Below are 24098 nucleotides of genomic sequence, written 5' to 3'. Positions count from 1 at the left end.
GCGAGGTGAGGAGCAGGACGAGGTGGCCGAGTGGTGAAGGCGATGGACTGCTAATCCATTGTGCTCTGCACGCGTGGGTTCGAATCCCACCCTCGTCGGGAATTTTGCTGCCAGCTCCCGAGTTGTCCCACCCTGCCCTAGATCTGCCGTGGGAGGTCCCTGGGACAAGACAGAGGGTGCTGGCAGGGAGCAAAACCAGCCTCTACCGAACCCCAAAACTGTGAGCTACAGCACTGCTGTCCCCCAACAGGCTGGCAAGCTTGGATATTGCACACTAGGCAACAAAGCAGCGCACAGCAACAGCATCCTGTACCAGGAGCTTTTGCACACCAACAAAACGACAGCTCATTTTGATCCACTAAAAATTTATTCAGTACAAAACACATTTACATCAGGTGATGTGAACCATGTCCCAAAACACTTCTGGGTTTTTACAGCTGAATTCCACATAAACCAAGAACAAACATCAGCACCAGGGGGAAGCACAGCAGAGAACAGTACAGGCGCTTTGCTTCGCATAAACCAGTGTAAGTTAACACAACTCTGCCCAACAAAGGTAGATGTAGCACAAACAGCCTCAAAGCATAATTTCTTCAGTTTAAATTCCTCATTTCAACTTAACATTAAGCTACTATTGCTAATCTAGGTTTAAGAGAAATAATACAAATGCTAACTTTAAACCATGAAATCACTTTTTTTTTTCTGGAAAGCAGGTGACAGTTTTGGACTACTGAGAAATTCAAATTAAATTAGAAGCAAGTGAGACAACTGGTCTCTGGTAGGCAAGGTAATCAGTGTTCACCCCCAAAGCTGCAACAATTTGTGTTTCATCAGGCTGAAGTTTCAGCCTGAGAAAAATCTGCTGATATTGTAAAAACATTTGTACAAGACTACTGCAGGCATGAGGGCCATCTTTCCACTATTTGTTGGAAATCAATATTAAACTAAAAGGTCTTCAACTTCCAAAGCCACAGCTTTCCAAATACCAGAGAACGTAGGTAATCTGCTCTTCCAAGAAATAAAACCCCATTTCTCCATAGCTGTTTACTGAAGACTGAAGAAAGTGTTTAGCTTTGCAGCATGACAATTAAACTGTAGAATAAGCAACTCGTCTGTTTTAGTGCCGTAAACACTCAACATAATAGAACTTTGGCCCAGCAGCACAAACATCCTTCTGGATTTGCATCCTTAAGTATAGAATACAATCAAGTGTTGCACAGGCTCAAGAACAATATTGACATTCCTGGGCAGCAGAACAGCAACTTCAAACGCCAGTGCTGCTGGAAAGCAGGTTCTGCAGGAAGCAAGCACAGAGCTGGGCCTGTGTCTGTGCGGTACAACTGCTCCCATGTTCACAGGGGCCTCTGCTACCCTGTCATTTTCTCCTGGTGAAGCTGTGTTTACCCACAATGAGAGCTGGTAGAAAAAAAAAAAAAACACACCACACAACAACCCCCCCCCACACAAAGTGTCAATTTAAGGCTTTCCAAGAAAAGCATTTGGGTGATCTGCATGCCGGCAAACAGAAGAGATTGTCCCAGACCAGCCAAAGCTCTGCAGTGAGCCACACCACACTGCCTGTGCGAGGCAGACACACGAGAAGGGCCCAGGCCCCACGTTCTTCTCACAGGAGAACTGCAACTCTGTCCCATCACCCAGCCCTGGATTTCGTTTCTTTACCAAGTCTCCCAAGTCTACACATCTACCTCAGCTCTGCTCAAATATCCACCATGTCCACCAGAGCAGAGAGGTGGAGCTCAGAGGCAACTTCAGCCTCCTTGCTCGCTCTGAGCAGCTGTTGCAAGTGTTTCAGTCTGTCCGACAGCGTGGGGCTCAGCTTCTCCTCCAAAAACTTGCATCCTTCTTGACTCCCAACCTGGGCAGAAGGAAAAGAGAGGAGACTGAGAAAGAAGCATTATCCTGAACCAACAAGGGACTTCTCAGCTGACGGGCTGTTCCCCCACTTTTGAGAGCGACTGTGGAGGTCAGCAGCCTCCACCCCTGAGGAGGTCAGGCAAAAATAGCATGTTCTGCTAGTTCTGTCCCCAGCCTTCAACAGGGGGAAGCTGACCCCCAACACTGATTCCCCAAGTTGAAGTGCAGCACCCCAAGGGACACTGTTACAACTGCCAGCAGCAGAAAGCATTAACACCTGCAGAGATCTGCAGAAACCATCTCCCTCCCAAAACCAAGTTATTTCCAAGGTGCAGTTTTTCAATTCTTTACTTCCCAAGTCTTTCCAACACTGCACACCAAGGTAACTCCCACAAAAGGTTTTGCAACTACCGCAGGAGTGCAGGCACCTGCACTCCTCCGAGCTACATCTAATTCTCAGTCCCACACTTTCTCACCTGTTGAGATGACACAGGACTCTTCAATGGACAGGTGACAGTTGGGGTGGTGACCAGAGACTGGGGGAGGTAGAGAGGAAGACCTACAAAGTCACCAAGGGGCTCCATCTCCTCAGCTAGATATTGGTGCAACCGTTCTTCAAACCTGGACAGAAAGATCAATAGCACCAGTCAGACTGCAGTCTGGCTTTTATCTTGTAACCAGGGGGGTAACCAAGAGTTCTGGGGTTCAGAGGTGTCAGCAAGAAGAACTTGACCTTCTCAGTCATTTCCAACACTGACATAACCCACCACTACGACGAAAATACATCGCAGAAGGTTGTGGTACAGAAAGGAGCCACACAGACTGAAGACACACAACCAATGGAGAAAACAAGAAACCCTTGAGCCATCTTCAAAAGCTTTAGGTCTTTGGTTTTGTGATCTGCATTGCTACAGGCACCAAACTGACATCCCAAAGTGGACTTTATAGACATTTGTGAAGCTGCAGGACACAGACTATTGTACACACTGTACCACTCTAGTATTGGTGGCTCTATTGACCACAGAGAGTTTCCAACCATTCCTCAAAGCTCCAAGTGTTTCTACCATCCTAGACGGTTCCTGTGATGCCAGCAGGAGCTGGCAGGAAACAGCACAGCGTTGATGTGCTTGATGAAATCAGATTAAACTAGAGACAGTCTAGGCTGTTGTTGGACTTCATCTTTCTTATGATGTGAAACTTAGAAATAGTTTACAACCCTGAGCCAGAGATGCAAGGAAAGAATGCTGCTCTGGAAATTTACCTTCTGTTTTCTATTTTCTCCAGTTGCAACTGTGCCAACAGACGCTCTGGGAGAAGCTCCTGGGCCGAGGCTGTGTCTGTGAATTCAGCTGCACTGGGAACGCTCTTCTCTTGACCTGACAGCATGCTCATACCTGGCATCATGGAGACACTACAGCGTTTCTTAAAAGAGCTGGAAGATTTTACCCTTGACCTGGGGGAGGAAAAAAAAAAAAGGCACAGAAATGAGTATGTGTGACAATTTTCTCCCCTACTAGTTTGAAGTATGGAAATAGCAGGGAGTGAGAACCGATCATCTGGAGACATTCTTTTGTACCAGGGTCTAACATACAACCACCTCTGTGTGGGATGAGAGAGGAACTCAATCTGACAGAGGGCTGGGATCCAGCTCAAAGAGAGGGATGTACCCAACACCTCCTGCTCCACAGCAGAGCAGCAGCTAAGCTGCCAAGAGGGGAGACTGGCTTCACTCTGAACATGGCTGGGGAAGTGAGCTAGACTCGTGAGATCTCAAATACTTCAATGTCACACAGCTCTAAGGCACTCTCACCCCTAAACCTGTAGCGTTTTCTCTCAGCAAAAGGACTTTCCTGACGTGTTCCCGCAAGCTGGGGACAAAGCCTCTTTTTGAATTCAAAATGCTGCAAAATTAACATGTAATTACCAAAGAGTAAATCTGCAAATCATCTAACACCTAATTCATCTGTCAGGTCCAGAGTGCAACTGAAGGTGAATGCAAGGGAAGGCACGCTATTGAATTACGAGTACGCTCATGATTTATCCCTATGCTCTTTTCCAGCCTCATACTGTTTTTCCTCCATGCTTTGTGTACCTAAAGTCTAATTCCAAAGCCTCAGCAGTGTTTTCTTTGGCAGAAGATAATTTCTCCATTCATAACACTTAAAGCACCCCCAACCCAAGCAATCCATTTCTGTGAGAGCCGAGTAACCCTGCAGAAATAAAATCTACTTACTACCCAGTTTCAGCACAACCTTGTACATCATTTTAAGATGTATACAAGCACATTCTGGGAGAATGCCACGTGGTTTCAGCATTGTGGCAGCACTACGTGTTCATTGTAGCGGCCCAGAACAACCTCCTTAGAGTTCACAAGCAATTTGGAGGGCACACTGGACAGTTGAATGCTGCAGCGCCAGCAGCTGCCTCACCTCTCACGGCCTTGCCGGATCTCCTCTTGTGTGCGCAGTCTGGCTTGTTCCCAAGAAAAAGGGACAGCGAAGTTCTTCAAGTGCTCCTTGAAGAAGTACACACGAATCTGACCATCTTCACTTACTGCTTCTGTGAATAAAGCCAAACCTAACATTTAATATTAGAACAGATTTTCCCCTTCAGAAATAAGCTCAGTATTGAAAAGCTGATTTGAAGAAAAATTGTGTGTTCACTTTGAAGTAGTTTTAAGTTGTAATATACATGTAAAAAGGAGCTTTCTCAAACTGACTGACTGTTCAGATACCAGATTACTGGGAAAAACTGTAAAATGCTGCTTTATCTTAAGAAATCTAGTGCATCCAAGTTCAGTCATTTCATTAAAAGATGCTCCCTATAGGGCAGCAAAACCACACCACACGCTTGAAATTAAAAGTAAACAGAACCAGAGACAAAATTTCTCCATCCATGGAAGTGCTCAGTAACAGTGGCATCTGCCATCTCAGCTGACCTGAGCTTATGTGACTTCTGAGGGACCAATTATTGGCCTCTGGTTGAACATAAACCCTCTCCTACTGGGAGGGGAGGGCTGAAAGACTGACCGTGTTCCTCCACAAAGACAAATTTTTGTTAATCACAAGCTCAAGTCATAGTCAACACTAAAGACACACTACAAAGAGCAGAAAGATGTGCAATAAGCACAGTATCGTTCTACAGGAGGAGATCAAGGCCATAGCTCCCTTCCTGCTACGTATCACTCCCTGCCACACATAAAGGTACCACTGTCAAGTTCTTAAACACAGTTGCACAAGAATAATCATCCACGTTGCAGGACAAGTGATACCTGGAGAAACGGGCAGTTTGGGTGGTTTCCAGTCTCTCAGTTTATGATCAATGCAGACTGCCAAGATATTATCCCAAGGGATCTCATCAACAGAAGGTCCATCTTTAGAGTTCCCAGATGTTCTGTTTTTCCACTTCTGGTAAGTTTTGCTCAGCAGATTCTCCACTTGAGACTGGATCAGTGGTTGAGTATGGGAAGAACTTGCAATCTGAGACACATACTGAAAAATCATGCGGCAAACTGGACGCCAAGGAGCTATCAGGAAAAAAAGTAAATTGCAAGGATTTGTGACAGAGCAAAACTACCCACCTTACAGGCTGATATTTCAACACAGAGCTGGCACATGAGGGAATGATGTGCCACCTAGAGGACAGTGCAGCATGAAGTACATACCACCTAAGGGAGGCAGGTCTAGGTACGGGATCTGGAAGGACAGCACAGCCTTCTTCAGCCAGGCCAGGTGATCAGGCACATTCCATTGCAGGTGGGGCAACAGCTTGTTCCCCCCAGGCTCCGAAAACTCTGTAACAGGCCATGACAAGTCACAAAGGTGCTCCGAGGATGCCACATCCGAAAGAAACTGCAGCACGCTGTTGTACAGCTCTATGATGACCCCAGGCTCCTGAGATGGCAGGCCAGCTGAACACCTCTCCTTCCAGTCATGGTAGAAGCGCTTGCCAAATTCCCCATCGACACCATCCTCAATGTACTCCCGAAGGGTCTGACTGCAGAGCTTGAGGGACTCGGGGCACTGGGAAACCAGCCAGCCCACAGCTTCAGAGATCTACGATACATAAAACATGGGCAGTTGGAAACTGCTCTGCAGGGATCAGGACACAAAGAATTCAATCCTGCAGCTCTGAGTTTAATATAACACTATTCAAGGTACTATGCAGCAAAATACAAACAAATCAACTACGAGCATCCTCATATTTGTAACAGTAAATTCTCCAGCTAGAGGGTCATAAGCTAAATTCACATGAAGCAGGGTCAGAACAGACGGAAAGACTGTTCACACCAGGTACAGTTGTGTAGTGGAATTCTCTGCTCCAGGACACTGGGGATGCCAAAAACTTATCTGGGAGAAATTAAGACAACTCCACAGAATGAGCCCAGGGTGACTATACTCAGAGAAGCCATGTCTGATCCTGGCAGTCCTTGAACTGCAAGGAGATGTACACTCTCAGGGTTTGTGGGGGAGCATCACTCCAAATATGTCTTGTTTTCACATTCAGGTGTGTGGAAAAAAAAACTGGTAAGAGAGCTTTTTGAACAAAAACCATGTTACAGAAACTTCAATGGAAAAAATATCCCATTACACAAGACTCAGTTGCAATTTAAGCTACTGAGAACATAATAGCTCCTTATGGGGCATTAGTAATTAAGAGGTTAACGATAAACCAGTTAAGTATCTCTTCACATGACTTGCTGTTCTTACCCTTTTGGTGCCTTGTAAGTCATTGATAGAACCCAGGAGCTCAACAATGCTGTAGTCTGAAATAAGCTGGGCTGAAATCAAGTCCTGCAGCATCAAACCTTAAAAATAAGAAAATCTGCCATATACACAGAGAAAGAACAAATAGGTATCTCCTCTAATCTACTCTCACACTCTGCATACATTCACAGCATCACTTCCTTCCTCCATCCCTTCCGCAAAGACTCTCAGAATCAAATACTGTATGCAAAGGAAAACTGGAAGACAAAAGAAAGTTCGTCTCTTTCCATACTGTTCAGTTCTTAAGGCCTCAGGACTTCTAGCAGAGATTTGACAAGTACTGTGCTTCAGTCTCTCCCTTTACCAGACAAAGTATCTGAGAGACTGCACTGGTTGCAACAGTTCTACTTGGGGCATTTTTTACTTTTACTTTTTTTTTTTTTTTTTTTTTCCCCCAAGACGCAGAAATAATTATATACCTTCTTCTACTTCTTTCTCTGTGGCCTCCCCTTCCTGACCAGGAACTAGAACCACCAGGGGAACTATTGGGTGGAAAGGTTTGGCCTGAAGCAACTGTTTCAACTGCAGCAAAGCTGAAAGCCAATAAACATCATCTTCTGCAACATCTTCACTCCTGACTCGAGGGGGCAGGAGAAGAATGAGACCACTGGTTCCAAGCAAGTCTTTTTGCATCTCAGCCATATCAAGTTCAGAGTCAGAGAGCACACCATGTGCCACCTATACAAGTAACAAAGATGACAGTTATGTAGCAAAAGCTTATCAATTCACATCCTGCCTTTATGGCCTGTTAGGTATCACAAAACTATTCTCACCTACCTTTATACACACACTGACTTTAATGCTTCTGCTCCCTTGTGTGCCAAGAGAACTAAATAATGTCAGTGTTTGAATTTTGCCTTCTGTATGTGAATCTGTTTTCTTCCAGCTTTTGTCTCCCATAAATTTGGCTTTCAACCAATCCACCAGTATCCTAGCAAACAAGAAGAGTGAGTTTTGAGGTTTGGTGTTTTTTTTTTTTTAAATAGCATTTTAGTGTTTTAGCACCAACACCTCTAAGATACCACAACCTATCACAACCCCAATCTTCATATTGCTTGGATTTTTCTAAATAGCTATTAAATGTCCTGAAATTATCCACACTGCTACGTATCTCAAGGTTTTCTGTTCTCAGTATGAGCAAAAGGAATTCAATGACCAATGTCAGAAGATACAGAGCACTGCAACAAATTACAGCTCTAGTCTTTAGAGTGCTCTGGAGGATAAAAAAAGAAAAAGCACACAACAAAAAAAAAACTGGAAACTTAAGCAGTAGGGGAAAAACATATCAAGGACTGTATACTATTACTTTTCCTCTACTTGACTGCCCTGTTTGAAAGATAGGCCCAGCAACCAACTTCTACTTACCTGTTGGGATCATCTTCTGCATATTCATCATCATTTGGCAAAACCAACAGCACCTTCCAAAAAACATGTTCTTGTTGAACCGGAATATGTTCAGTGATTAATGAGACAAGATCCAGGGGAGTCCAAGCTAAATCACTTAAAGAGAGATACAGAAGCTGGTGAAAAGATGCCCCTAGTGCTCATTCCCACCTGAGGAATTTTTTTCTTGTGTTGAATAAGCTACCGTCCAAGTAAACCACAAAACACACAACACAACAAAAGAACCACAACACCACACACACACATAACATCCATCAGATCCTTAAAGTTATATCTGCAGCAACACAATCAGATGGCCTAACACTTCCACAAATTTATCTTCCAGTTTCCCTTATCTAGAAAATACTCCCAGAAGCAGGGCTGCAAGTGGACGCTCAAGTATCATTTGTCATTCAATACTGACTTTTGACATCTCCGGCATTTGTTACAATTTGCTTAGAAAGAAGACAAGGATCAAACACCAACATACCTTAACAATTGTTGGTAGAAGTGCTGAACTTTAATTTCATGCACTGTCTTGTTTCTCAGCCAATTCAATCTGGAAACAAAAGGATTCTTAGTTGTAATTTTCGGTATAGAACAGGTACTTCAACTGAATTTAAGAAACTCACTCAGACCTAAGTAGTACAGCAGATGCTTTCGAAAGCTGCCATTAATAGAAGAGTTTTATTAGGTTTGCAACCTTTGCCATGGCATTTCTGCAGAAAGGGTCTTTTTGGGGGTACTTAGGAACAAAGAGTTTTACAAAACCATTAATGTTCATAATGGAAGAGGGTTGCTCTGTAACTTGCCTTCCAAAAAAATCAGATTTTCAACTACTGCCACTGTAAATATCCTTACCTTGTCCAAGAGGTCCCCAGCTTTCCTCCATTCCCCAGGTTTACAATTCTCTTGCACAAGTTCTCCATGGCTATAGGCCACTCAGCGCTGGGGGACAGTGCTTTCAGTTTATTTTTCGGATCCATGCAACAAGGAGCAGCCGGAAACACCCTCATTTGACGTTTCAACTTTGTTCGAGCTGCCACTGCCTCCCTCCACCTTTGGAAGAGATAAAAAGGTCACATTAACAAACTCTTCTACAGGCGCACACCCCAAAGTGATGCATGAACTCAGCTTTAGGACAGGAAGAACTCTGCGAGGGAAGGTGCTCCATAGAACGGACACTCGCCTGCTGCTCCCTCTTCAGCAGTGAGAAATGCCACCCAAAACACACTTCAGGGTGGCTGCACTGGGGCAGCACAGCACAGAGATAAACCACAACAGCCACTGAACACGTAGCACGTATCCAGAGAAACAAGCATCCAACAGAAAGAATATAAGGAGGAATTCTTGCAAGATTCTAGATAGAACGAAGCTGAGATCTCCTACCAAGCTCACTACCTGACTCTTGATGAGGTTTGCTCTTCTCCCCACATAGAGCTGAGTAACTTAGAGGCTGGTAGTAAGACTAAGTCTACCCTTATAATGGGGACAGGACAGCAAAAAGAACATAACCAGACATCTGTAGTTCAAACCAACCCCATGACAATGCTCCCAAGAAGCACAGTTGATTGCAGGGTGGCAACTCACCGTTGCAAGTACTTGCAGAAACACTGGAGCTCCTGAAGGGTTTCTTTGGCAATCTGGAAAATTTCATCCTCCAGAAAGAGGGCCATGACGTGACCACAGACTTCTTCTGAACAGCGGGCAATACGGGCTTGCCGGTCTCTCTCTAAGGCACACCTAGTGCAAAATTAAACAAACCACAACATCTAACAAGGTGGAGGCTGCAGCAAATCCAATACAAATAGCCGAGTTGCAAACAAGGAAGACCACCACATTTAGCAAAGGAGAGGTATTTTCCACACTTCAGTGTGGTCCTTCTAAATAAGGCCTACAATCAAAACAGAAGTCATTCAAGTTCTACACTGATCATGGGCTTCCAAAGAAAGGTCTACAAGAGACCCCACAGTTGAGCCATAGGGGAATCAGAAGAAGCATAAGCATGAAGTGCAGCCTTGTCCTCACAAAGCATCTGTTCCCTCCACCCTGGAGGACCAATACTGCCCAACAGAGTGCGACTGCAAACTGCCAACCACTGTACAACCAAGTACACCTTCCCTCTCTTTAAAGCAGCCTATTGAAAATGACCTCAGAGAAGACCAGCCAAGAAGCCCCCTGCTCCCTGACAAATTCTTACCCTTAGGCAAGCACCCTACAGTAAAATATATAATATGGTGTGTTGTACTTACTTTAACTCATTGGCTGAAGCTTCTTGAACACTCTCCTTTATTACTTCTTCCATTAACTCCATACCCACCAACTGGCTCAACTGCTTTATTAACTGTTCTCTTTCCCGCTTTTGCCTGCAAGGACAAAGATTTACACAAGCGGCAAGATTTACACAAGTGAAAGATTCACACCGGGAAACCTGTCACCTAGTTACACAAGTGCTACATGCAGCATCAGCAATAATTCACCTAAAACCGAGTTCCCACTAGCTTGTTTCTCTTTGCATGGAGCCAGGTTTCCCTCAAAAATACAGCTAACAATGGGATTAATTTTATTCTCACCACAGTCAACTACAGACAAGTAGCTTGCTCAGCAGGAAAAGCTCCTGCACACAGCAGGGCTGGGATCCATCTGCCTCTCCAGAAGCTCTAGGTGACTAATAGTGGCTCTGTCAGGTCACCAAACTAACTAGCAGGTCACCAGGGACAATCTGTCTGCACAATCCCAGGGCAGTTCAAGGTGAGATAAACTGAGTGCTGTCAGCAAAAGGAACAGGGCCCGAGCACACATGCAAGGACTCGGGTTGGCACCAGCTGTTGGTACGTTGCCTAAGGGTGTGTGTAGCCCACCCTGCCCCACAGCAAACACAGCGACTCACCTCTCCTCCTCCACTCTGCGCCTCTCCTCCTGGACACGCTCCCTTTCCGCGCTGAGGACGCTTCCAGCCACCTGTTTGAGGATCTCCCCTGTCACTTCAGTCACGAGTTCCTCCAAAGTGGCCTCTGAGGTGCTGTGCAGAAACAACAATACTCTTTTCAAAGCCAGAAAGTTTTAATTCAAAACCCTATGTCTGTGCTTTTCTCAAGCACACCTTTGCTCTGCTGCAGAGGGTCGACTCCAGCTACCAGTCAAGCAGCTGTGCGGTTACCAGCTTGCTCCCCTCCCCACACTGCGACAGGGGAGAACACAGGAAGAACAAAAGCAAGGAAACTCATGGAGATAAAGGCACTGTAATAGGCAAGGGGGGAAAAAAATCCCAAAAAACTAAAAACAAAAACACACAAAAAAACCCCAACCAAACAAAAAACCCCCAAAAAACAAAGAAACCACAAAACACAGCCACCAAAGCCCTACAACCCCAGCTAGCAAAGCAAAGGCAGCCAGCCACCACCTTGCACAGGCAGACCAATGCCCAGTCTCAAATCAATGGCCACCCCGGAAGGCAGAAAAACTACACTTTCTTCTTCCTCTAACCCAGTTTTATTGCTGACCATGACATCACACAGTATAGACTTTGGTCAGTCAGGGTCAATTGTCCCAGCTGTGTCCCCTCCCAGCCTCTAGCACACCCCCAAACCACTCACAGAGCTGCAGCGTGGGAAACAAGGCCTTGACACTGCGCTCTTCAGCAACAACCAAAACACTGGTGCATTAAGAACACTGTTTTGGTCACAAACCCAAATCTACAACTCTACCAAGTGCCTCGGAGAGGAAGCACTATTAGAGGCAGAGAAGCAGCCAGATCTAGACTTACTCCTCTTGTCACCCTTCAGGCACCTTCCCATCCACAACACACGTTTCTTGTGGCAGTGGTGTGTCATGTAAGCCACGGTTTACAGAGGTCCGCAGTTAGCCTTCCATTATGCTAGCTGGCTTGTAACAAAGTTGGCAGACATCTGAAGAAAGGTCTGCTTTTCCCTCAACTGTATCAGTTAAGACAGTCTCCACAACAGACTTTTGCCTCGCTTAATTTTATGATCTTCACACATGGTGCCAACTATGGCAAATTGCAGCTTTGCCAGCAGACTCCAGGATTACCAGCAATAAATGCTCTTTACCAGATGGCAGCAGTCACATAAGCTGCTCCTGCTGTGCCAACTTCTCTGCACTCTGCTTTGAGGACGTCCTGCACCAGACTGTCCACCACTTCGGCGATGTCCTGCAACACAGAAGAAGCAGTTGGAGCAAGACGTGGTCCTGCTCAGGATGGCCTGGGCACACATGTGAACTGGGAGTGAGGCCTTTCAGCCTCCTTTAACTGATTGTAACCAGCATCACCTGTATTTCTACAGCTTTCTGTATTAAACATGAGCAATTCAAGTTTGGAAGTAATAGCTAAGAAAAGTAAATTTTGAGATGGATCCCTATTTTTGTACTTGAGTTTTCGTATAGAGTTGCCACTGCTCTACAAGTAGGAGCTGATTTAATTCCACACTGAATTTCACACAATTTCTGTGAAATGACTACTGAAATGTGGCCACGTTTAGGCAGAATATGGCAGCTGTACTTCACAAAACAGTGAGACACTCCAAGTTGGGTTCAGCAGTAGTACGTATCTAAACACATGTGGGATGGAGGAAAAGTGGAACAGCACAGATACACAGGGTACACATCTAAAACCCAACATTAATAGTCACATCCACAATAAGGAACTTTGACATGTCTCATTTGAAACACGTGCCAGTAAGAAACAGCTCATTATTATTCACTAAAGCAAAGTTGACCTACTAAGTCAAGATCATAACTTTCTGACTCTCTCAAAGGTTTTTCAAACAGATGCTAACAGACATGACTGTTTCCTCTATGAAGGAGCCTGAGCAAGCACTATGTTTTCAAGCTTGCATCCAAAAATCACTCAAGACTTCCTCTTTTCAGAACAGTTCAAGGAAACAACAACTCAAAGCATCCACAGCACTGAAGCAGGGAGCATCTCCTTTAGGCTCTACATAACACATGCAGATCTGGAAAACTAAACCTAAGAAATTTGGTTACCTCTTCTTACATTTCACAGATCTTTCCCAAATACTTCAGGATGGTTTTAAGTTTCCTTACTGTGTCTGTGTAGACAAGCTGAGGCTTTGGAGGGAGAGGCTCAGGCTGTCCAGCAGGTTGGGACGCTGCTGGGGCAGAAGGCAGCATTGGCACAAGCTGACGAGGTAACAACGAGGGCAGAAGATGAGCCGGGGGCTGGACTCTTACTGCTGCAGCATCTAGATCCACACCTTTGCTTTCCACTCTTCCTTCTTGGGAGGGAGGAGACAGTGAGGAGAGAAAAAATTACGGAAACCAGTTCAGTCACAAATGGAAACAAAACTATTCTCATCTTCAAAATCTTCCTTGTCTGATAAATCTCATCAGATCATAAAACGAGTCCGTAACTGAAGCTTGCTGCCTTAAAGTTAAAAATATATCATAGAAACTGATTTATATTTTTGAATATTTTATACAAAACATTCAAAAATTTCACCAACTACATACATTTCCAATAAAACAACTGTTTTAAGTCAAGTGTACTTAACACCTACACATACCACTTGAATAAATGCAAAATATCCATACTTTCAACAAGGCAAAAAAAAAAATACGTTTAGCCAGCTTTTTTAAAAACATTATTATACACACAGTGGGAACAAACAGTTGCAATACAAAATCTGCAAAAGCTGAAAAGGGTGGTTGGCTGTCTGAAATAGACAAGTTATTTCACCTATGTTGGCAAAATTGCACTCATTTCCTTTAGTATATTTCCTGTTTTTGGGAAATATCTTTTTATTAATGACAAAGTTTCTTTAGCTTTTACAGATACACAAGTACACTTAAAACATGCTTTCATTACACCCAAAATTTCCATGCAATTCAACTCATATGAGCCCAATACAGTTTCTGCTTTGTAACAAAACTACTCACAGAGCTGACCCAGCAGCATGTTCTTGAGCTGCATCCAAAAATACCTGTTTGCTCTTACCTGTTGCTTCCACACTGGATTTTTGGCCACTATTGGCTTGATCCACAGGGGTGTTCCCACCAATGTACTTGTTCTGTCCGTTGAAGCTGGACACAGGCACGTGGTGAGGCGCGGGGGGCAGCGGCCCCCCATTCACAACTTCCCCGACCGACACCATCAACTTCTGGCTGACAAACATTGATTTACGTGGCTTACGTAACCCGTCTGGCTCCAAGAAAGCTGAGCGATTCAGCTCCACGTAAGCACTGAGGAAAAATAAAAAAGAGAACACACTGAACTAACATTTCTGGGCACTCTCGTGGACTGTTGTCTCTTTCTCCTTTTAACTTTTACCCACTGTGTATAATATCCATGTACATTTTACCTAGACTACATCCCACATGATAGATGCCAAGACTATCTTCTTCTAATCTTGGCACCTGTAGTATGGCTAATTCATCATCTCAAAACAATGTTTACAGGAAACAAAACTCTTAACTGGCATGCTCAATTTTTTTACCTTCTCCAGTCTCATGAGACGAGGCTTCTGTATGAACACACCTTACAATGTATGTATTTTGACGACAGACATTTTGATCTGCAAATTGTTGGCCTCTGATGTCCTCTAAAAACTGTTTTGCACTGTTCAGCTGCATCCCACCCACATGCATCCCCACAGTGCCAGTTTCCTGAGCAGCAGACCTGTATCCTTATTTCCTAGAGAGCTGCAATTTACTACAATTCAACTGCAAGATAAGAACCTAAACCATTTTTTTTTTCCTACAGGGTTATCCACAATGTCTCTTTCTAGGAAGCCTCTGGAGTCCAGTGGACACAGAGCTCAATATGCAGTCACTCCTCTGGTGCAAATGTTTCTCTTGCTTTTTTCACCACCTACCAGAAGGCTGAAGTAATTTTGTGCCCTTGAAATCTCTTGCCACCTTATCAAACGAAGCATTATAAAAAAAAAAGATATATAAGGGCAAAAAAAAAAGTTATTGCGGGGAGTCACCGCAGTTACAGGGATACAAACCCCATTTCTGAAGGGAAAGATGCAAAATTGAAGAACTTTACATAAACCACAGCCATAAATAGAACAGATCATTACAATTTGTACCCATCCCTATCCTAGTGCTTTGCTTACAGTGCCCAGCCCCTGCCCTTCACCTCTTCTTTTGGTTACAAACTCCAGGGGCAGCCCATCCACATTAACACTTCATGTTGATCTAACCCCACTAATCTGTGTGACCATTCTATGGCACAGACGCCCTTTTCCTTACACTTACCCATCAGACACACTCAGGCCATAATAACTTATAAAATCAGCTGCTTCCTCAGAGTCTTTGAACAGCAGCATGCGGACCAGGTGATCCAAGGGGAACGCTGTACATCTTTGGGTGCTCACAGTGTAGGCAATATTGAGAGACTTGAGAGCATCTTTTCGAATCTGAGGAAAGATAAAAGGAAGAGCCACGTAACTATAAAGACCCTAAAATAGTGTACTATAAACATGAAAATAGTGTTTAAAAGAAATCAGTACTTTGTCAAATATTCACACAAAAAACTACTCAGATTTAACTTTTTAAATTCTATGCAGTTGCTTTCTAGTTTCGGCTCCTCCTCGGTGCTTCTCATTTTGAGCATATCCCTTTGATTCTTGTGCAGAAGGAAAAGCTTGCAAGGGCTTCTGAGAGTGCAGGTTGATACATCCTCTGCAAAAGTCTCATGCCCGCTTCTCTGCTTCCCAATGATTTTAGGGGAAATAATATGTATTTGTACACAGTTATGGGAAAAAAATGTTGAAAAGAGCATTTTAGTTTTTGCCTTTTATATCTTGCTAAGTTTAAGCACTTCTGAAGAACCAAGAACAAAATTATTTTTAAGGTTATATATCAGTTTCATGCTCACTAAGAAGCTTTCCTCCCAACAGTCCCAGACAGTTTTACTGATTAATGCTTTAAAAAACAAATTCCATTTGCCCTTTTCTCACCTGGTTAAAATAGCAGTGTAAGATACAGGCATTCAAATAGGAAGCTGTTTGCACTAACTTGAAAAACCTCACGAAGTTGTTGCTGTTTAATGCAGCAAAAGCTTGAACTGCAAATCTAACTTCAGGAGAGTTTCTAACCTCTGGATGAAACTGCTGTACCTCTCTGTGGAGACAAAAGACAGACAAAACTTTTGCTTCAATAGGAACAATCATAACTCAATAGCAACTTGTAACAAAAGGGAATTCAAATTAGAAACTGTAAGCAAGACGTGCAACTCCTGTACAAAACAAACAGCTGTGAATTGAATTTGCAGCGTAATTTACAAGTCATTAATCTTCTAATGATGCTTGCATAATCAGCATGCTATTATTTAGCTACATCACTCCAGTGTCTAGAGAGGATGGCAGTTAGACTGACCAGAAAAGTATGACACTGCCCACAAAACATTTTTTTCTTGATCCTACTGCAGATAAATCAGTGAACCTTGCATATCACTCTGGGAAGAGAAAAAAGTTTCCATGCTTGAGAATAGTGAAGATTCAACTTTTTTTTTTTTTTTTTTTTTTTTGGGTGGGGGGGGGCTGGTTTTTTTACTACTTGCAGAAGGTCTAGTGAGTTATTCAAAGCACAGCTTTATTTTTTTTTTCCTCTTCTTAAAAGACACATTTAAAAATGACCTATCAAAAAATTAAATTATTACTACAGCACACTTTCTTTGGCAAAAAAAAAAAAACAACTGCAACTAAGCTCTTCCACTACAATTTACCTGGACTTAATCCCAGTTGTTCCCAGAGGCAAAGAGAGAAAACAAGTGATATCCATTATTCCTACCTGAGAATATCACCCTTGTTGAGATTCAGCAAGACATTATAACCTCTGAACTCTGCTTCACTCTTGCAGTAAATCCCCTTGTTAGCCAGGTCCTGATACATCTCCTTCAAGCTCTGCAGGCATTTAGTCATGTTCTCATTGTTGATTTTGGCATCAAAGGAGGACATGGGCTCTTCACACAAGTGGTGAGCACAATGGATGTGAAAGCGAGTGCACTTCTCAATCAGAGACACCATCAGCGGGTTGCAGAGATGTTGCTGGGTTATATCCTAACGAGAAAGATAAAACATTGCCTGTACTTTTGAACTACAGGTGAAGAACACAGTCATCTGGCACTACTTTTAGAAAACTCATTTCATCTGTGCTTTGAGTCACTTGGCAGTTCAAAACATTTGGATTGCTATTGCTTTTTGCTTCACTTTTTACAGGATTATGTGATATGCTTTTTATCAAACACCTCCATCCACCACTGCTTACCTTTCTTATTCCACGAGTTCTGTTCCAGACAAAGTCATACCACTCTCGGTAGTTTCCTTCTCCTTGATCCATAATGTTCGTCACTAAATAGTCCATGGTCATGCTCAACACCTCAGAGGGTCTCAGTTCATGGGGCAAAGGTTCCTCTTGATCTGCTGAAGACCTGCTATATTCCTTGATTGCTGCTGCGTGATCTACCTGCAAGATGCAGATAAAGTCCAAGGAGTATTTCCAACTTTTCAGGCATACAGAGGATTTAATCCCATCCATGCCTTTCCCTTAGTAAGGAACAGACTATTAAAGCAGTCTCTCCACTGTTCACACAAACAGCCCACATCCATTCTGCTACCAGAGCAAACACATCATTTTCTTTTATGACAGAACCCTAGGTGTTGACTTAAACTCAACTTTGAAGACAGTGTATACTGCTGCCCTATAGTTTTAGAACTGTAGTTCTGAAAGCCTGTCTGTAGCTAAATAACAGACATGCCTTAGAGTGAAAAAGCAGTTCTCTAGCCTTCTTGTTTTACAACACAGAATTGAAAGACATTAATGAAATAGCATCTGGAATTTTTCCATCAAAATTAACTCTGTAACCAACTAGACAACATTGACAACTTTGTATAAGTAATAAGTGAACTGCTGTCCTGGGAACAAACCCCAGCATACAGAGGGCTCATACCTTGTCAGATCCTAGAAGCACTTCAAAGATACTGAGCTGGTTTCTCGTCTCCCTCATGTAGCGCTCCTTTTCAGGACACATGTCTGGGCAAGTGCCAACAACAGTTTTTGCTTTGCCAAGATCAGTCCTTTTTATTCGAGCTAAAAAAAATAAAATTTAACAATTAAGCATTTCTCATTCCTGTTTTCAGGACAAGCTATCACCCTGATATGCTGACAGAGTCCTAAGCTGGTCAGACACCTCAAGTGGTGTCTGTACACTGGCCAGATGGGTGTCAGAAGTACATTACTAGGGCAACACTTCACAAAATAAGCTGGTGGGAAAAGGTCTCTAGAGATTCCCACCTCAGAGCAAAGCTGTACCCATGCCCTGGCGTGGTCAGAAACACACAAGGATGGGGTTCTTCCACTCTGGAGTTCTGCTGAAAAAAAGTGAAGCCTCTAAAAGATACCAAATGTTTTGTATCCTACCAGTCTATCCTGTTTTGTGTCCTAACTAAGCACCAGCGATTTCCCAATTCCACGTTAAGTTGCTGAGAAATGTGTTCGTCAATGTTAAAAATAAGATCTTAAATTAAAAGTAGGGTCAGGCTTTGAAATGGCATGTACATGACAGAAGGGTTTACAACCCAGCACTGTGAAACAAAGGGCCATTTATTGAAATAATGAAATAGTTTGAATTTAGGGAAACACCAGTGGGCTTTGGATAGCTTTCTTTCAAGAGCCTACAGGGACACTTATCTCCCTACATGGCGTCCTTCACAGGAGATGAACAATCTGCCACTCAGTTTCCGCAAAAAATATGCATGTGCAATAAGTAAAACAGATTTGTGTTCTACAATAAATTAATGTATATAACAATCCCTCGCAACAGAACAATATTTTGCAGACTGCTCCATATTAAAGACTCTTTAAAGCCATCTCCATAGCATCACAACAGCTTTGCAACAGTTACCAAACACTTCATTTCTTTCCAACAGTGAAGCAGATTTTACACTTGTGTAATTACCTTGTCGCATGATTTTGTCCCTTTGGTCCAAAAGACGGTATCTTTCTTCAGATGTCTCAGCCACTAAACCTACCAGGTTACCAAGAGACGACAAGGAAGGTCCCAAGGCCTCTGAGCTCTGCCCTTCAGAACCAGCATCAAACATATCCGCCTCAAACTGCAGCGCCTTTCGAAGACCAGGCTTCTTTGCTGGAGAACTAAACGCAGAAGATTTTTATCAATAATACACTAATGCATACCCCCGCCTTAACCAGTTCAGTGTTCTTTAGGATGTCAACGTCTGTTTAGAAGATGACTTTTTTCACAAGGTAATGTATCAAAAAAAACAAAAAAAAACAAAAAAAAAAAAACCACCAAAACCAAAGTATGTATCAAAATACTAAGATCCCAATGATGCTAGCACTGGAAGTTAATCTGGTTAAATCCTCAGCACTGCCTTGACAACACTGCCAAGCATTCTTGATTGTGGTGAAAGCCTCAGTCTTTGTACAACAGAAATAGTATTACTGAATCTGTCTTAGAGTGGACAGAACCAGACGGTTGTTGCAGCACTTTTGCATCACTAAGGCATAGCAGTTTGCATTTTGAACCAGGAGCTAGCCTGCTGTTTGGTGTGAAAAAAAGTGTTTTCTATAGCAACAGAGATACAAACATTTTTTAAATCAAGGAACACGCATTCCTTCACAACATATTACTAATTTTATAATTCTATGACTGTGCATACCAAGTTACTTTTGTCAATCTAGACACACCATTAATGTACCACAGAAAGATGACAAGCCTACCACTGCAGCAACCAACACAAAACAGGAGGATTCCTGTACAAAGACCATTCACTTGAAATGTGATAAGAACGGTTCAAACTCACCAGCTACTCTGAAAAGGGGATTCTCATTCTACAGAACTGTAATTGTCTACAAATGAAACTACTTACTTCAGAAGCTCATTTAATCATGAGCGCAGAACAGTGTCATTACTGCTTCATCCTATTTTGGCTCTATGTTGTTTCATTCAATTCCCTTCTGCCTCACTATTGCAGGCAGAGTTACTCATGTTGTGAACAAAATATTCAAAACACCAACCAAAGTAGAAGACCTTAATAAGCAGTTAGAATTATCTTTCTAATTAAGCATGAGATCTGTGAGCTTGTAATTCAGTCAAACCAGAAGAGAAAAATGAAGTGCACTCCCCAACAAGAATGTGACGATGTGGCAAACACCGATCATCGTTTTCCACCATCCACCCTGTGTCCTGCCAGACAGCTTCCCAGAGGAGCACACGTACCTTTTACCAGGCATGACACTGCTGACAGAGGATCTTATTAATGGTTTTCGAAGAGGAGAATGCTGATAGTTTTGCTCTTCGCTGCTTTGCCTTCCTTCATCTTCACCTGTTTTCTTCTCTTTGGATGAAAATTCTCTTTTTGCTGGACCTGAAGTGACATATAAATATGAATCCAGGTACTTTTCAAATAGTTTGAGCAACAACTCTTTTTCCCCATGGGGATGGTGAGCAGTTTGTTAAAAAAATACTATTAGAAAATGAATCCAAGATTAACACTTCTGTTCATGTATGCAGGATGAAAAGATGTACCAAGTAAGCCTACTAATTGCTTGGCAGCTTCACTGTTCTATAAAGAATATTTTTCAATCAAAAATCACTTAGCAACAACTATAACTGCTCAGCAGCTTGCCAGTAAATGAAGTCTGATCATCATCTGAATTTATGTCCTCTTGGGTTTGGGATTTAATCCACAAATCATAACACTCAACAATATATGAAATTAATCTCACCTATGTAAACCACAATTTCCAGTGCTCCCGCCGAAGAATTTTAGTTATTAATTTCACATACCCAAGCCTAGCCTGACATTGGCATGCCTTCTCAAGAGTTCCATCTTCACTTGGCAGGGAGAAATTCTTCTCCCAGGACCAAATTTTCAGCCAGTTTGATCTCTTGAATTCCCAGATTAGTTATTTTAGAATACTGCCATTCATGTTTCTATAGACTTAACACCACAATAAAATCACAAAGGCAAATAGGAACCCCTACAGCTGCTGCTTCAAGATACGAATTCTCAGGAAGACAACCCCGCAGCTGTTCATTTTCTGGAAGGCAAGTTTGTGGTTGGTCAAAGCTGTGGAGAACTATTCATTTGCTGACAGTTGAAACATGTCCCCAGGCTGAGATCTCAGAGGTACACACACAGCATTCATAAAGGGAAGCAACTTGACAATTCAAATTGTTGTTCTCTTTTTGGTTCAGGCAGTATGTAATTGTTGAACGCAGAACAGACGCTCACTTCAGAATAGTCCTTAACTCAGTTCCTGGGACACCTTCCCGAAAGTTGGAAGCCCACGTTCGAGCCCACGCTTTGAAGTGGGTAGTAGCAAGGCATTTGAAACCAGGTTTTCTTGCAACCCCTAAGAACATCCTACTTTATATAGAACAGAAAGTCAACATCACCATATTCCTCTTGTGTGGTTCCATGAATGGTTTCTAAATTCTCTTGTAAAACTACACCGTCATTTCATATGTCTTTAGCTCTTTCGTATGGCTGAAACAGTATTTTCACTCAGATTAAGCAAAATGTTTTGAACAACAAGAATTTAAGAAAGAATCAGTGCAATTTCCAACTGAGATTTGCAGTTGCTCACTTACAGCTTCCTCAATACCAGAGGACAGTACTACAGATGCTGGAAGTTTACACAGTTTACAAAACCAACAAGAAAAAAAGCTCCAAGGGCTAAGACATCCCTTCTGGCTCCCAGGACTCCCAAACCATAGACTGTTAAAGCCTGAGAAAATATTCTGGAAGCAGTTACATGCTTTATCCCGTTATTTTTTCCGCTCCCCTGCATACTCACATAGGCAGAGACAGAGCTAGCTGAAACGTCACATAAAATGGCAAGGCAACTACTTTTATGCTTCCCTAATGACCAGCCCTCAATGCTCTCAGTGTTACTGCACATTGAGCAGTGTGGCTAGTAGAAATCAAGACAAATAATCACACTTCTGAAACTGTAGCATTCCTACTGTGGAGATCACCTTTGTATCATTCTCAGCACATCAGGAAACAAGAACAGATTACACGGCATGCTGGTTTTTTACCACTCAGTAATCACATCTAGAAACATAGACTTACTCGTTTTCTTCTTTTGCCAGAATGTTACTATGTCTTTGTGCAACTCTTTCGCTCTTTTTCTGGCAAGCGCTGCAGAGGCCTGAAAGAAAACAAAAGCAATGTATGAAAACCTATTAGCAGCAAAACACCAAAACACACAGTGCAATTTTTATCAGAGAAATATTTACCAATTTCCATAAAATTATCGCAGCTGCATTTTAACCTCTCACCTAAGACTTACATGCAACCAGCAGGCCTGTTCCCCACAAAAAGTGCTGCTTTTATAAGAGCTACAAGAAGCTTGGAGCACTTGAGAGCAAAGGTGCCTTTTTAAGCACAAAACAGGAACAGATCACACAGTCCCTGATCTGGGTCCTCAACACACCTCAGCACTGACAGAATAGCAGTAGATCCAGCAAGCAGGTCACTCTGCAGATATTGCGTGAGCTCATCCCACCACAGTGCTGCTGAGCCTGAGCAAGAACGCAACAGCATATCTAACTCAAGTTTGGGCAACAAGATACAAGCAACAGGGAGGATCAGTTTGGTGTTTGAACCGGATGCTAACAGGACAGCTAAAGCCAGGCAGAGCTCTGGTTTTTACCACATTTTAGGTACAGTTCAGTACACTTCCACACCTGTCTGTGACACAGGGCTCAGATACAAAGCTTTCCCCAGGTGAAAAACACACCACACTACCAAACAGGGCAAAACTCTCAGCAGAGCTGCATCCATCCCAAGCAATCAGGTTTAAGCTTGCTCTTGTGCCAACTGCTTCCAATACTCACGTGATCAAAAAAGTGGACAACAGCCATTTTTTTATTGCGCCTGGTCATGACCCGTCGAACTCTTACAAACTGGCTAAAGTGCTTCTCCAGCACCGTCCTGTCGTTGAGGTAATCGGGGATGTTCTTGCACTGGATGGCCATCAGCTCGCCGGGCGACAGGGCCCCCAGTCCCTCCGTGCTCTCGCTGCTCCGAGCCCGGCGCGCAGGGGTCACGGGGGTGGCATCTGCAAAGAGTTTGGCGGCCGCCTCAGAAAACGGAGCGGTAGGAGCGATGGGGTGTCCCGCGGTTTCACCTCCAGCCCGACCTACCTTCCCGTGGAGGGTCCCGGCCTTCGGCCGGCGGCGGCTCCTCGGCGGGTCCCCGCTCGGCCTCGCCGGCCCCCCCGCGGTCGCGCTGCCCGCGGTTCTGGCTGCGCAGCACCGCCTCCAGCGTGCGGCCGAAGAGCGCCCCGCCGCGGGGCCGGTTCAGCAGCACCGCCCGCTTCTCCGGGGGCGCCACCGCCGCCCGCCCGCCCGCCGCCGCCTGCCGCGGCGAGCGCTCCCGCTCCTCCTTCCGCTTCAGCCCCTTGGGCGCCGGCTCCCCCGTCTCCTCGAACAGCGGCCGCGGGCCCTTCTCCTCCGGGCGGCCCAGGGCGGCGGCAGGACGCGAGAAGGAGTAGGGCCCCACCGCCGCCGCCGCCTCGGAGCCCGGCTCGGGCGCGAAGCCACAAGGCGGCGAGAAGGTGAAGTCGGCGGGGGCGGCCGGGCCCTTCTCCCCGTCGCTGCCCCCCAGCGGCTTGAAGGCGGCAGCGGCGCTCTCGGGGGCCTTGAAGCGGAACTCGGGCGCCGCGAAGGCCCCGCCGCCCGGCGCCTCGCCCGGCCCCGGGAAGCCGCCCAGGTTGGTGGGCGGCTTGAAGCTGAAGCCCGCGTTGCCCGCCGGGGCCCCACTACCGCCCGCCGCCGTGAAGGCCGGCGCCTGACCTAGCCCATAAGGCGACCCGAAGGCGGCGGCAGTACCGGCAGGCCCAGGGCCGAAGGGGAGACCGGGGGCAGCACCGCTCTGCCCGAAGACGGCGGCCTGTCCGAAACGCAGCGGCGGCGAGAAGGCGGGCGGCCCGCGGAAAGGGCCCCCAGCACTCATGGCGGCGCCGCCGCCACCGCCTCTCTTCAGCGGGTGGGCGGGGTCCCGCCGGCGGGGCGGGGCCGGGACGCGCGTGCGCAGGCGGCGCAGGTGGGCGGGG

At 44.6% G+C, this 24098-nt stretch overlaps 1 protein-coding gene across 1 annotated transcript; it reads right to left on the bottom strand.

The window, feature by feature from the left end:
• Window positions 1-348: 348 nt before the first annotated feature.
• On the bottom strand, window positions 349-24028 carry MCM3AP (minichromosome maintenance complex component 3 associated protein). The gene is made up of 28 exons (XM_082055237.1): window positions 23188-24028; window positions 22879-23102; window positions 22112-22190; window positions 20251-20398; window positions 18967-19163; window positions 17959-18098; window positions 17277-17474; window positions 16800-17068; window positions 15968-16130; window positions 15264-15424; window positions 13999-14243; window positions 13089-13279; window positions 12095-12195; window positions 10915-11046; window positions 10277-10390; window positions 9615-9767; window positions 8886-9083; window positions 8515-8583; window positions 8007-8141; window positions 7419-7572; window positions 7061-7319; window positions 6585-6682; window positions 5540-5930; window positions 5147-5401; window positions 4305-4434; window positions 3137-3328; window positions 2352-2496; window positions 349-1876 (listed from the first exon to the last, which is right to left on the bottom strand). The coding sequence occupies exons 1-28, from the start codon at window positions 23996-23998 to the stop codon at window positions 1718-1720; spliced, it is 5511 nt and encodes a 1836-aa protein (XP_081911363.1). The 5' UTR covers window positions 23999-24028; the 3' UTR covers window positions 349-1717.
• Window positions 24029-24098: the final 70 nt, after the last annotated feature.

Source organism: Streptopelia decaocto, assembly GCF_964273445.1.
Source record: "Streptopelia decaocto genome assembly, chromosome: 6".
Classification (NCBI taxonomy): Eukaryota; Metazoa; Chordata; class Aves; order Columbiformes; family Columbidae; genus Streptopelia; species Streptopelia decaocto.
The sequence above is the reverse complement of the archived record's forward strand: the minus strand, read 5'-3'. Positions and strand labels throughout refer to the sequence as shown.